At 33.4% G+C, this 13,242-nt stretch overlaps 1 protein-coding gene across 1 annotated transcript in view; it reads right to left on the bottom strand.

The window, feature by feature from the left end:
* LOC117926577 (callose synthase 7) overlaps positions 1-13,242 on the bottom strand; it is an 87,714-nt gene that overhangs the window by 11,912 nt on the left and 62,560 nt on the right. The window contains exons 18-33 of the mRNA XM_034845718.1: positions 12,580-12,661; positions 12,440-12,489; positions 12,265-12,351; positions 11,943-12,062; positions 11,642-11,736; positions 11,447-11,528; positions 11,193-11,356; positions 10,914-11,037; positions 10,660-10,787; positions 10,410-10,521; positions 10,165-10,316; positions 3,044-3,153; positions 2,833-2,952; positions 2,664-2,732; positions 2,359-2,548; positions 2,174-2,285 (exon numbers count right to left, since the gene is read on the bottom strand). Of these exons, the coding sequence (XP_034701609.1) occupies positions 2,174-2,285; positions 2,359-2,548; positions 2,664-2,732; positions 2,833-2,952; positions 3,044-3,153; positions 10,165-10,316; positions 10,410-10,521; positions 10,660-10,787; positions 10,914-11,037; positions 11,193-11,356; positions 11,447-11,528; positions 11,642-11,736; positions 11,943-12,062; positions 12,265-12,351; positions 12,440-12,489; positions 12,580-12,661 (1,797 nt within the window). The remainder of the gene's footprint in view (positions 1-2,173; positions 2,286-2,358; positions 2,549-2,663; positions 2,733-2,832; positions 2,953-3,043; positions 3,154-10,164; positions 10,317-10,409; positions 10,522-10,659; positions 10,788-10,913; positions 11,038-11,192; positions 11,357-11,446; positions 11,529-11,641; positions 11,737-11,942; positions 12,063-12,264; positions 12,352-12,439; positions 12,490-12,579; positions 12,662-13,242) is intronic.

Genomic DNA, 13,242 nt, shown 5'->3' on the forward strand with positions numbered 1-13,242 from the left:
CACACATGAATAAGATCAGCATTAGCTTTTGGAAAATTTTAATTCACATTTCACATGACTTTTCCTGACATAATGATTTGTTCTATGTTCAAAAAGGCAAGGAGCTATACATTCCAATTATCATATATGTTTCTTAAGCCCAACCAGCCATTAGAGGAGTAGATATCTACAATGAAATGATGAAATATAAATTGATGGATTAGCTCTTAGTAGAAAAGTAGTTATGTTAACATTCCAAGGTATATTACTAAGGTAAATTCCAGAATACATTCTTTGATGGGTGTGATACCATATTTCCCAATATTGTTAAGGAAGTGTTGCCTAGGCCTGTTTCTAACCATTGCTTTATGTTGATGGAGTTTAATCACATTGGACGCTACCTTGTTCCTTTTGTATCCTTGCTTCATAAGACCACTCTTTTTTGTTTTTACATGTTTTTTTCTTTTTACGACTATGCCTCCTTAAAGGTAATAAAAAGGTGTTTTTATCTTTTTATGACCATGCCTCATTAAAGGTAATAAGAAGGTCTTCTTGAAGAGCCTTTGTTACAAGTAGACACATTCCTGGTGTGGCCATGATTCCTAATAAAATTTGGACAAGAGAACTCTTTCAAGATAAAAGAGTGATCCTTTAGGGGGAGTTCAAGAAAGACTATGATTATAGTTGGCTAGAGCTCTCTACAACATATTTTGGTAAGACAATTTCTTGGCTCCAAATAGACTTGGTGGTGATTAGTGTATTTTTTGTCAACAGTGAGGATTATTGCTCTGAAACTAGAGGGAGGAGGGGTTGAATTAAGGCTTCTAGAGGTCTCAAGTGAGTGAACCCTTAGCTTTGACTTTGGGGGAGGTGCAACTGTCATAACATTTGCATGAACAAACATATATGAGGTATTGATGAAAACTGAAAAACTTATACAGTTGCTATCCAAGTAAGGTAGAAGCAAGTTACTCCAAACACCATTGGAGCCAAGATTTCTTAAAGGAGAAATTCAGGAAAAGATCTTTGCATAAACTGAAACCAGAAAATTCTGGTTAATTACTTATTATATTTCTTCTAGAAAAAAAGTTCTTACAATGAGTACATTCTTCTACTTTTATAATGCCAGCCCTCAACTACTTTCTTATGATTTCCAAGATCTAATTGGTCGCCTTCATATATTCATTTATTATAGTTCTAGTAAAACAAGACTACCTTTTTGACTTTTAATTTAATGACAAACTTTTCCCATGAAAATTTTTGACCGTTCAAACTTGCTATCAATTCTCTATTAATGATTGTATTAGGTATGTACTATGCAGTAGTTGTATTTCCATGCTTTTAGATTTTTTCAACCACTACATTATTTATCTTATTTTTTGCAAAAAACCTTTAATAATCAAATTAGCATGTTTGTTAATTGTTGTTCACTTCAAGGATGAGGAAACCTAAGCATGGAGATCCATCAAATAAATTCATGGAAGTGCTTTATAGATTCCCCATACACCATCCACATACTCTTCCTTACCTTTTATAGTATAGTCTTGACTATATTGGACAATGAGTACCCAAACGATGAGAAGGACCATCAACCATTGTGGAAGACCATAAATTGTGCTCTAAAGCACATCATGTATCATTTGCACTCTTTTTGTTTCATCTAAACTGCAGGTGTTTGATATATTTACTGAAAGGAGTATCTAATCTAAGCTTGAACTCAATAACATGCAAGTTGGGAAAAAAGAATATATTTGAACCAACTCGAGGGAGAGTGTAGGAAATGTAGAGAATCTCCAAATCTTAGGGCATGATTAGCTCTAAATGAGCTATTTTGGCTGTATATTAGTTGTTAATATTAGTTGGTAGAATTAGTCAACTACTGCATAGATTAGCACAACTACAACAATCAACTATTGACTGGGACAGTTGCAAAATTAGTGATTAGGACAGCTGTAAATTGAGTGTTATACTCTTGACACTTTCTATATGTGTGTACTATTTTCTGCTCAAGTGAATGAATTGGTTTTTTCAACCAATACATACATACATACATATATATATGTGTGTGTGTATGTATGTGTATTTCAAATGGCTATAATCCAGACCTCCTCCAAATTGACAAGTTCAAATGTGGCTTTAATATTCAGCAAAAATAAAATAAAATTGAATCACTATCATGTTTGTCAATACATACCTCATCTAACTTATCCCCTCCCTTGACAAGAACAGAGTAATAAGCCTTCTCTGCTCTTCCACCCACCGTATCCTCTCTCTCATCAATGTAAGCAACACGTAAACTTGGGTACCTGTATAGTTTTTATGGGACTCAAGAACCTTTCAACATTAAACCAACAGTTCACTATAAATAATATAACTTACGTCAACATGAGATTGAGAATATTAGTATAGCAACTTCGATCCCTAGTATCTTTGGAGACCTTTTGAGCACCATAGAGTTGGCAGGAGACCACATAGGTGAACTTCAAATCCGCACGAGCTCGTGAAATATCTACCCAAGTCTTATGCTCAGGCTCATTTATATCAATAGTCCGAAAACCATCAAAAATAGCTGCAAAGGGAAAGAATAAATAATTTGTGGGTCAAAGGAATTCCCCTTAGCAGGAAATCAACAGGACACAATGTTGACTTGAAATGATGGAATATGTATGTGCTAGATTATCTACCAGTATCCCCTGCAGATTCCAGGAAGCCTTGCAGTTCTAAAGCCTGCCTGTAGTACATCATCCCTCTCACTGGAAGAAACATATATATAGAATGTCATAGATTAAGCAAAAAAATCCATTAACAATACCAGAGTGAGAAAAGGCGGCAGGCATTCCTAATTGCCCAAACCTGTTCTAGTAAGTGTCTGCCCTCTGCAAGAAACCCACTGGCGAACTAATTCCATCCTGTCTTTGCTAGCATATCCAAGTTTTGGATCCCTTAGACGTTGTTCGAAATTGGTCCACTCATCTATTTTGCAATCACAGGGATCAAACAATCAGTTCTTTTCCTATTACAAACAATAAGCATCACAATACAACATTGAGTATTTCAACCTTACCAGGAAAAATCTTCCTCAGATAAAACAAAATTGATATCCCATCCTCATTTTCCTTATTAAGTTCCTCATCAGAATAGAGAACATCTTCTTTGTAGTACGGAGTCAAAACACTAAACCATGAATTGATTTAAAAAAGAAAAAAATAAAATTAGGTTAGATTAGCAATGGTGAGCTTACTTAGCCATCAAGATCACCACTAAATGAATCATAGAAAAGGACATGCTCCCGTTAAAATGATACAGAGGCAAGAAATGATGAAGAAGAAAACCAAAACCAAGCATGTTGAGGTAGATAAACATTTCATCAAGGAGGAACAAACAAATTTCTATGACTTATATGCCAACTAATGAACAGATTGCAAATGTTCTTACAAAGGAATTGTCTAAGAAACAATTTGAGAAATTGACGGGCAAACTATCTATGTAAGATATCTTCAAACTAGCTTGAGGGGCAGTGTTGGAAAGGAGAATATTCAGCTTAGATTTATAGTTGATCTCTAAGCATCACCTAGTTGTATTTTATGTTTAAATATAGACCTAGTCAACTCTGTAAATTAGGTTAGTTGTATAATTATTCTATTCCCTTTTTAGTACCTCGTATAGCCTATAAGTAGTGTATGTGTATATCATTCTCAATCATCAATGAAATACCATTTTTTCACTCAAACAATTCTCTCCTAGTTTTCTGTTGTTTAGACTTACCACAAGGCACTCTCTTATCCTCATTGGGAGCTTGCCATATAAAAGGAGATGATTGCCTAATGTAATTGTAACACATGGAATTTAGCCACTTTAGTAGAAAATAAAGAAATTATAGGTTATATATGGGTCTTTGTTGTTAAATACCACCAAGATGGTACTATTAAGAGGTCAAAAGCCCAAAAGTTTTTTAGGACAATACACATACACACAATGTTGATTGTTTTGGAACCCCTTCACTTGTAGCTAGATTGAATTCAATGTAGCTACTAAATTTTATTGTTCTTTGCTAATCCTTATAGTAGCTTGATAGAAAAAAATGTACACTTTTTGAATGGTGATTTGCACAAAGAAGTATATAAACCATAAGGTTTGTTGATAACATGAGTCAAGAAAGGTATGTATGCTAAAGAAAGTCATACATGGGATGAAATGGTCAACTCAAGCTTGGTTTAATAAGATGAGTCAAGTGGTGTATTTTCTTATTTGAATGTTAAGGACGGACGAAGCAGTGTTATGGTAGGTCCAAACTTCCAAGAAGTCTTAGATTTGAACAAACTAAAGGCTCCCTAAATCTTCCTAATGTCTCTAAATTTTTGCAATAATAGAAATCTAGAGGAAAAAACATACTTGTTGGTGTGATTACCGCTAGAAGCTAAGGCATACAAGAGAGAGTGAGATACTTGTTAGAAGTTGAATGGGAAACCACCTCTTGGTGATAAGGGAGTAAAGTAACCTTCAACATTCCAAAGGACTATTGCAAATGATATTAGAGCATGAGACAACCTCTCAATCATTAGACAAAAGTCCCTTCACTAAGGATCAACTAAAGCTATTGTACAAGATGCGAGATCAATCTAAATCTTCATCTAACCGTTCCTCCCATTTTGCCAAGTTAGGTAATATTGGTTTTGCATTAAATGCATCTAAAAACATTTCATCTAAACCCTAGATCATCGATTTAGGGACATCTAATCATAGTATGAATGAATCAAAGTGTTTCTTGTCCTATAATCCATATTCAAATAATGGTAAGGTTTTTGTTGCTAATAGATCATTTATCCCTATTAATAGTAAAGGTTTTGTTTCAATCTCTCCATCAATTACTTTCGATTTAGTTCTCTATGTTCTAAAAATTAATCTTTTGTCAATCAATAAAATCACAAAACCCTTAAATTGTTGTGTAAAGTTCTATCCAACTCATTATGTTTTTGAGGACCTAATTACAAGGAAGAAGATTGGCAATGCTAAGAAGAGAGAAGGGTCTCATTACATGATTTCAAAAGTGAAAGACAATGCAAGGGTTTTAATTTATAAAGCTTCTAAAAATAAAAGAGTAGAGATATGGTCAGTTTCATTTTAAACATCTGAATTTTATGTCTCTTAAATTAATGTTTACTAAATTATTTCTTGGAATTGAACCTTTAAGTTTTCAATGTCAAATTTGTGAGATGTCAAAGAGTCATTATATTCCATATCCTTTTAGTAATAAAAGATTAGAAGTTCCTTTTGCTATCATTCATAGTGATGTTTGGGTTTGCTCCATAACTTTATCTTATTTTGGTTTTAAATGGTCTGTGAATTTTATTAATGATTTCATGCGGACCACTTGGATTTACTTGCTAAAAGAAAAATCCAAAGTTGCCCCTTATTAAAAAATTATCACAAAATGATTCAAACTTAAAACAAGTTCTCAGAACTAATAATGAAAAAGAGTATTTTAATTCCATTTCAGGATCTTATCTTCTTGAAAATTGCATTGTACATTTTTCTTCATGCAATGACACACCTCAACAACATGGGATGGCCAAGTGAAAGAATAAGCATCTTTTAGAAGTGGGAAGAGCTCTAATGTTCACAAAAAATGTCCCAAACATTTATTGGAGTAACGTTATTTTAATAGCTACATATTTAATCAATTGCATGCCTTCAAAAGCTCTTGATATGAAAATTTTAATTGATATGCTAAAAACTATGTTTCCTCATACAAATCTTTTTAGGTCCCTTCCACTAAAAATAGTTGCTTATGTTCATGTTCAAAGTAGAGAGAGGTCTAAATTAGATCCAATAACTCTTAATTGTCTTTTCTTACGTTATTCTCCAATTAAAAAAGGTCTAGAGTATTTTTCATCCTCTAGCTAGAATTCCAAATCCAATTTCATAGCTCTTAAATGTCTTTTCTTAGGTTATTCTCCAATTTAAAAAGGTCTCAAGTGTTTTCATCCTTCAACCAGGAAAAAATACATCACCATGGATGCCAATTTTTTTTTATAATTTTCTCTATCTTTCTAAGACAACTCATCATTGGGAGAATTTGGGAGTTGAAGACTTGTCCTCTTATCTATCTATACCAACTAACCCTACTATAAATAATCTCATTACCTTCAATGATAGTTAACTCCAAAGCTACTCAGTACCCCCCGTAAAAAACAAGAAAGAAAAACCTGAAATTGAAATGAATGGACAAGTTACTAGAATTCTAAAAACCCCCTTGATTTACTTATTGGTAAAAAAAGCTAAAGGACAAGGACAAAACCAAAAATGGGATCTATGGGGGCAAAAACAAACTAAAATGCAAGATTTGGCACATTAGTTCTTTGATTTCTCTCTAATCTTAAGGTTATAGGATAAATCCCTAATTATGTATAATAATTTTTTCTTTTTCAAGGGAGGCATGTGCACCCTTTAAGCCTTAGTTGGATCCACTACCACTAAAGGCAGTCTTGAGGCATTTTGCTTAAATGAGGTGAGGTGTAAGCCTCGAGGCAGAACGAAACATAAGCATTAACTTAAACAAATAAGTAATAATACAAATTATAAAAAAATCAGAAAAATACTTATAACATCACAACACATAAACTTCATAATGATGAAATTAATTATTTATATTGTAAATAGGTTCTAATTTAATCTCTTTTTCTCCCTTCTAAAATTTAGCTCTCTCTCATAGTTTCATCGCATAATTTTGAAGATTACCGTCACAATCTCTAGTAAATTCCTTAAAGGAATATAATTATATCCAATTGCTATATTATCCTTCCTATCAATGTTAATATCCACTAATTCTTCTTCTTCATCCACCAATTGCATTAGTATTTTTTTTTTATCAAGAATAAAATAATGATTATATGTGAGACTAACCAATAGAATAATTAACAATTTCCCTTTTTTTTTTTCTTTTCTTGTTTATTTGATAGACAACAATTCCCCTATTATCTCTATTCAAACTCTCTTTTTTTGTTCCGTTTAAAAGGTTAATTGGAAGTTAACCAAGTCCTTTCTTCGTAAAAGGTTTAACCAAATTGGAATATCAAAAATCCACAAAAGCATAGATGATAATAGAACCCATTAAAACTCATTGAACACTATGGCTTAAATCTCTTATAAAATATATACCAAACACCCACATAGGCAAAAACCCTTTGGATGTTTGAGGCTTAGGCCTCAATATCCATGATTGCCTCAAAGTTGTAAGCCTCAATAGGGTGAGGCTTAAGCGTTAATTACGTAAGGCGATAGCCTCAAGGCTAATTTGCAAAGTCTTACTTGCCTCAAGGCGTAAGCCTTTTAAAACACTAGATTTACTCAGGAAGAAGGCAGAATGTAATAAATATCCAAAGAAAGGTATTATTTTTAATCCTTCAACTCCATCAAATTATTTAATTAAATATGACTTGGATGTTCCTATTGCCAATAGAAAAGGTGTTAGAGCCTACACTAAATATCCCCTAGCCTACTTTGTCTCCTACCATTGCCTCAGTCATAGCTATAAGCCTTTACCATAACTTTATCATCACAAACCATCCAAAAAAAAATATACAAGAAGCTCTAAGAGATCCTAAATGAAGGGATATTGCGTTTAAGTAAATTAGAGCACTCCATAAGAGTAAGACTTAGGAAGTGGTTGATTTGCTTAGAGGAAAGAAACTCACTGGATTCAAATGGGTTTTTACAATCAAATAATTGGCCAATGGCCCCATTGAAATATACATGATGAGATAAGTAGCTAAGGGATATATTCAAACTCTTGGTATTGATTACCGAGAAACATTTGCTCATGTGGCTAAGATGAATTTAGTTAGAATCCTTTTATCCCTAGCTGCTAATCTTGATTAGAACTTACTTGAATTCAATGTTAAAAAGGCCTTTTTGCATGGAAGCTGAGAAGGGAAGTGCATATGGATTTCCACTTGGATTTGAAAGGACCTCCAACGATAAGAGGGTGTGTAAACTAAAGAAATAATTGATCTCAAACAATCCCCTAGGACTTGGTTTAAGTGATTCATTAAGTCCTTAAAGGAATATGGCTTTTCACAAAGTCAAGGAGACCGCACACTATCTTTTAAATGCTCATCACTCATGCAAATGGTCATTCTCATTGTTTATGTAGATGATATAATTGTCACAAGTGATGATTTGGAGGAAGTCCAAAGTTTAAAGAAGCGCTTAGCAAAAGAGTTCAAGATAAAAGATTTAGACTTTGAGATATTTTCTTAGCAGAGAAGTAGCAAGAACCAAGCATGGTATAGTTCTTTGCCACATAAAGTATGTAATTTATCTCTTGGAAGAAACTAGGCTGATTGGGTGCAAACCTATCGTTACACCGATAGATCCTAACCACAACTAAGAGCAGAGATTAAGGGAGATCCAATTAATAAGGGCATGTACCAAAGAAAGGCTTATTTATTTATCCTATACTCAACCAAACGATAGTCTATGTTGTTAGGTAAGAGTCTATTTTTGAAGAAGAATGATCATCTTCTTGTGGAAGCTTGTACTGATGCAAAGCCACCTCGAGTAAGAGTCTATTTTTTAATTCCATAATAGACAAGATGAAAATGCATAATATTTATGCATCAACTTGAAGGGGAGTGTCGAAAAACATGGATTTTTTTTCTTGATTTGATTATGAACTAAAATCATGGAATTTGAATATAAGATCAAATCAAATCTGTATATCTATAGTAAGATAGGAATGTTAGAGTAATTGTAGGAATTTGTTTTTATTTCCTTAGGCCATTTTTTTTTAACACTATACAACTTGTATAAATAGGTTGAATTTCAAATAAATGAGAATGAATTATTCAAAATTCTAATTCCAACTCTTAGGTAACTTTCTTATCTCAACTTAGAAGACCAACTTAGAGGCATGTAGGAACACAACTTGGATGGGTTTCTTGACCTAACTCAACATTTGGACAAGCTTGGGCGATCATGTTCAATACTCGGGTTGGGCTTGGGTAAGGTTTTTTCAACTCGATCTCAATTTGGGTTGGGTTTTTTCAACCTCTCATATGCAATATTTTTGCTACTAGGAAATAAGAAACAATATTAATTAGAGGAAAACTAGTTAAAAAGAAGGGTGACATATTCTTCAAAGCAAATAGGAATAAAAATGAAAGAAAACAGCCCAAAACTAAAATAACATTGGGAAAAGAGAAGCAGATTGAGCTACTAATCCGATGCTCTCTATCCCTTAATCTTTCCAATATGGATTGATTGTAATGGAGGCAAATAAGATAATAGGAAAAAACAATGATGAGGATGAGTCTCCAAGATATACATCAAGAAAAAGAATTAGTATTAGTTATAATTAAAATAGGATTAGTATTACTTATAATTAAATTACGATTAGTATTTATTGGAGTCAAATTCAAAGTAGCCAATTAGGTTATAGGAGAATTAAAATTAGAGTCAAAATAGGTTATTAGAATCCTAGAAGAATTTAGATTTCTTAGAGAAGCCTATTAATAAAGCTAATTAATATAAACCAAAGTATTGTTTGATGATTAATAATATTATGTTTCTTGTCTACTTTGCAATTTTCAATGATGAGACTCCATGGAGTTTCATCTAGGTGAGACTCCTAGAAGGCCTTAGTGCGACTCTAAGGTTTCTTATCTTCTTTCTTTATATTTTATTTTATTTCATTTCACTTTGTCAACATAAGCTTTATCTCTTGTTCCTCTCCTTAAACCTTAAAAGATAAAAACTCTAGCCCACTTATTTGATTATAGGCAACCATCCTAGGATTGTCCTACATCAAGCACGCTAATTTTTATTGAGGTTGAAGTGCAAAATATAAAGCTTAGAAACTAGAAGGGTAAATCACTGTTATTTACGGTACTCAAACTTTATGGTAGTAGCATCTTCAAAATAATGGAAGAACCAATAGCTTTTGGGATTTGACATGAAAGATACACCTGCTGAGTTCATGTGATTCAATTGGCAAAACTCAAATATTTTCATGAAGAATAACAGTATCGTGATGATAATATATTAATACGATGAATTAGCACACAAAATGCCTTTAACGTCGAATTCATCAAAGAAAGAAGCATATTGACAACCCAACTAGAAATAATGGACGATAAACACAATAAAGCAAGAGTGCAGAGAATACTTATATTCAGCAGAACAGACCTAAAAGAGAACATATTACGAACTTTTGGAGCAGGTGGCATAATCATAAATAAGGAGTTCGTAAAGAAAGTGATACGTCGACGAGCTTCCAAATTCATAGGCACATTTATAGCAGATTCCTTGACTGTCAAAAGCAAATGGAGCCTGGTAACCTATGGAGTAAAAAAGAAAAGAACAAGATCAAAGGATGGTCACATACAACACTATTGCATGATATTTGAAAAAACACAGTGAGCACTAAATACCTTCTCCCTCCAAGCCTTTTTCTGAGTAAGCTGGAAGTGTAACTTTTCAAACCTCTGCTCCCTGTATTCATTCTGATTTCTCAAGTGGTGCAGGTGAGTTGTTTCCAGAATTCTACATAGAAAAGGGAAAACCAATAGCCATAGCAAAAATGAGTCATGAAAACTCATTCTGTTGTAAAAATACAATATAATTTTGTTTTTTTTCCTTTTTCTGTAAATTCCCCCAAGTGATCCTGCATTCAGCACTTACTCAATCCCATTATACATAACATCCCGCAGGATAATCTCCATAATATCCTGCAGTGCATTGATGATGGATGAGTCCTTCTCATATTCCTCATTGATGGATGGGTCTTTCTCATGTTCCTCATCACCAAGCTGCCAATGTGCATACTTAAGCACTCAGTAGTTATAAAGATAAAATCCAGACTGCATCTCTTGTTCATTGCCAAGCAATTGGAAAATAATAATAATAATAATAAGGAATACAAAGACGAATGCTACCAGAAGTATTAGAAACTTCTCCAACTGAAAACTGAGCAGAGGCAGACCACTCATCCGGAATTCACTCAAAAATCTGCTATGTTGTATACTATCATCAACTTGACGGCATATGTGGGTTATAATCCTGTATAACAAGAGGCAAGCTAAACCATAATCAGGATTTTTCGTTATATTGAGAAAAATAAAAATTCTTTTATTATCAGAAAAGTTGTATATGGTGAGACAACATTAAATTGCGTAAGAACTGAAAAGGAAACATTTTGAGCAGATCTTCCTTACATCTTGTCATTTTGATCTTCCAAAAGTCCGTATAATATATCCCTGAGTGACTCATAGCATTCAATCACTGCTGAGTGCATATAATCATCATTCTTTATCTTCTTAAATAAATCAGCGTCTTCATTCTCCTTAAAATCCTTTGCCATGTCTAATGCTATAGGAATCTGGTAAATGTGAAAAAGCAAGAAAGTCAAACACAATGTTTGTTGAACTGAGAAATGAACATGAGGAACTAAGCCAAGCTTATACATTACCTTACTAGCAAGCAGGAAAGGAGGCCACTGTACAACAGAAATCTCACTTGAAGAATTTGGAACTAACAATAAATTTCTCTCCCTGGAGCATCCCCGCAGTCCCCCACCCAAAAAACAATAAGAAGAAAGAAAGAAAGTTATGAACTTATAATGGATATCATCCATATGTAATGCATGTCTAAGCAAGCAACTAACCAATTGCTTATCAAGTCCTCTGATCGCATAGAATGTATGAACTCATTCCAGACCTGAGAGAATTTTGCAATGTTCTTTCTCTCTGTATTCTCATCCTACAGCAGAAAAGTGTTCACTTTAGCTAGAGACAATGGAGTAAATAAGTCACACTGTATATATTGTACAGACACAGAATATGTTGCCTGCATCTAGATTGAGAAAGTATCTAACAGAGTGCATGGAGTTAAGAGCAATAATGAACATTGCTAAATCATTGTTTCTTATAAAAAAAAAATGCTAAATCAAGGAAAGATAGCACTACCGAGTGATTTTTTTCTTTGTGCTTTCTTTTGGATTTCTCTTTTGGTCCTGGCACAAGGCGTGTGCTAAAAGCTGAAGGAACAGATTCAAATCTTGCCCGTAACATCCCAAGTGTCCGTATCTAAAAAAAAAGAACTAAGACAAAGTAAATTTCAAAAAGGAATAAATTGTATCCCTAACCATCAGAACTCCCAGAAAAGTCAAATAGAAAAGAAATTTTCATTTCTGCCCACTGGAAAATCCAATATTCATGGGTTTCAAAAGGTCACTAACTTTTTCTTCAACTTGTTTCACCATGTTTTGAATACAAATTGGCCACTAACCTCACCAAGGTGGCTGAAGGCGCCATTAATGCCACCAAAAATGGTGGAGAATATAGAATACCATATTTGCGTGTCCATGAAATAAACCTATATACCAATAAACTAATGTCAGTATTCAGAAGATAACTTGAAAACTTATATACATAATTGTAGAGAAATATTATAGTGTACTTACAAGAACAATGGGAGCCCATATTGCAATAACCACACCATAATTGTGTTTTACTATAACAGTTCCAAAACATAAATGAGTAAGGAGATAGCCATAAAGGAGAAAAAGAAACAGGAAAAAATAACAAAATAACTGAGCATTACCATTTGGAAAGAACTCATGCCATTTATATCTGCCAACAGGCACTGCCATGATCGCCTTTGTAGGTCCAACTAATGGCAATATCTTTTAGAAAGAAAATGTAGAATTAGATATTAAAAACAACTGAGTTGGAAAATCTACAAATGACAGCATACCATGTACTGAAACCAGAATGTAAAGGAAATTTTGAATTAAACCAGTGTAGAGGAATTTCTAAATGACATGCAAAACATGAACCGAAACAGGAGTGCAAGGGAAAATGTCAATAACAAGCCCAAGATGAATTGCAACAGGATTGTGAAGGAGAACTCCTATCTTATTTTATAATACTTTTTTGTAGAGACTTTCATGTAGAAGAGAACTTTCTTGATGTTTTTTTCACCAGAATGGAAATCGTCCTGGTCTAATAAGGTATTGATTTATAATCTATGTAAATCTTATGTCATGCAAAGAAAATTCATAAAGGAAATATCCATCAGAAATAGAGATGAGCCTACAAGGATTTTTCATGGCTCTGGCAGAGATGAAAGGGAGAGAAAGGAAACAACCAGCAGAGAAATAAAATATAGGTTTGTTTCATGGCTAATGTAGAGCATGGAAAATATGGGTTTGTTTTATGGCTAATGTAGAGCATGGAAACATGAGTTTATTCATTGCTCGAATTG

Source organism: Vitis riparia, chromosome 12 (genome assembly GCF_004353265.1).
Source record: "Vitis riparia cultivar Riparia Gloire de Montpellier isolate 1030 chromosome 12, EGFV_Vit.rip_1.0, whole genome shotgun sequence".
Classification (NCBI taxonomy): domain Eukaryota; kingdom Viridiplantae; phylum Streptophyta; class Magnoliopsida; order Vitales; family Vitaceae; genus Vitis; species Vitis riparia.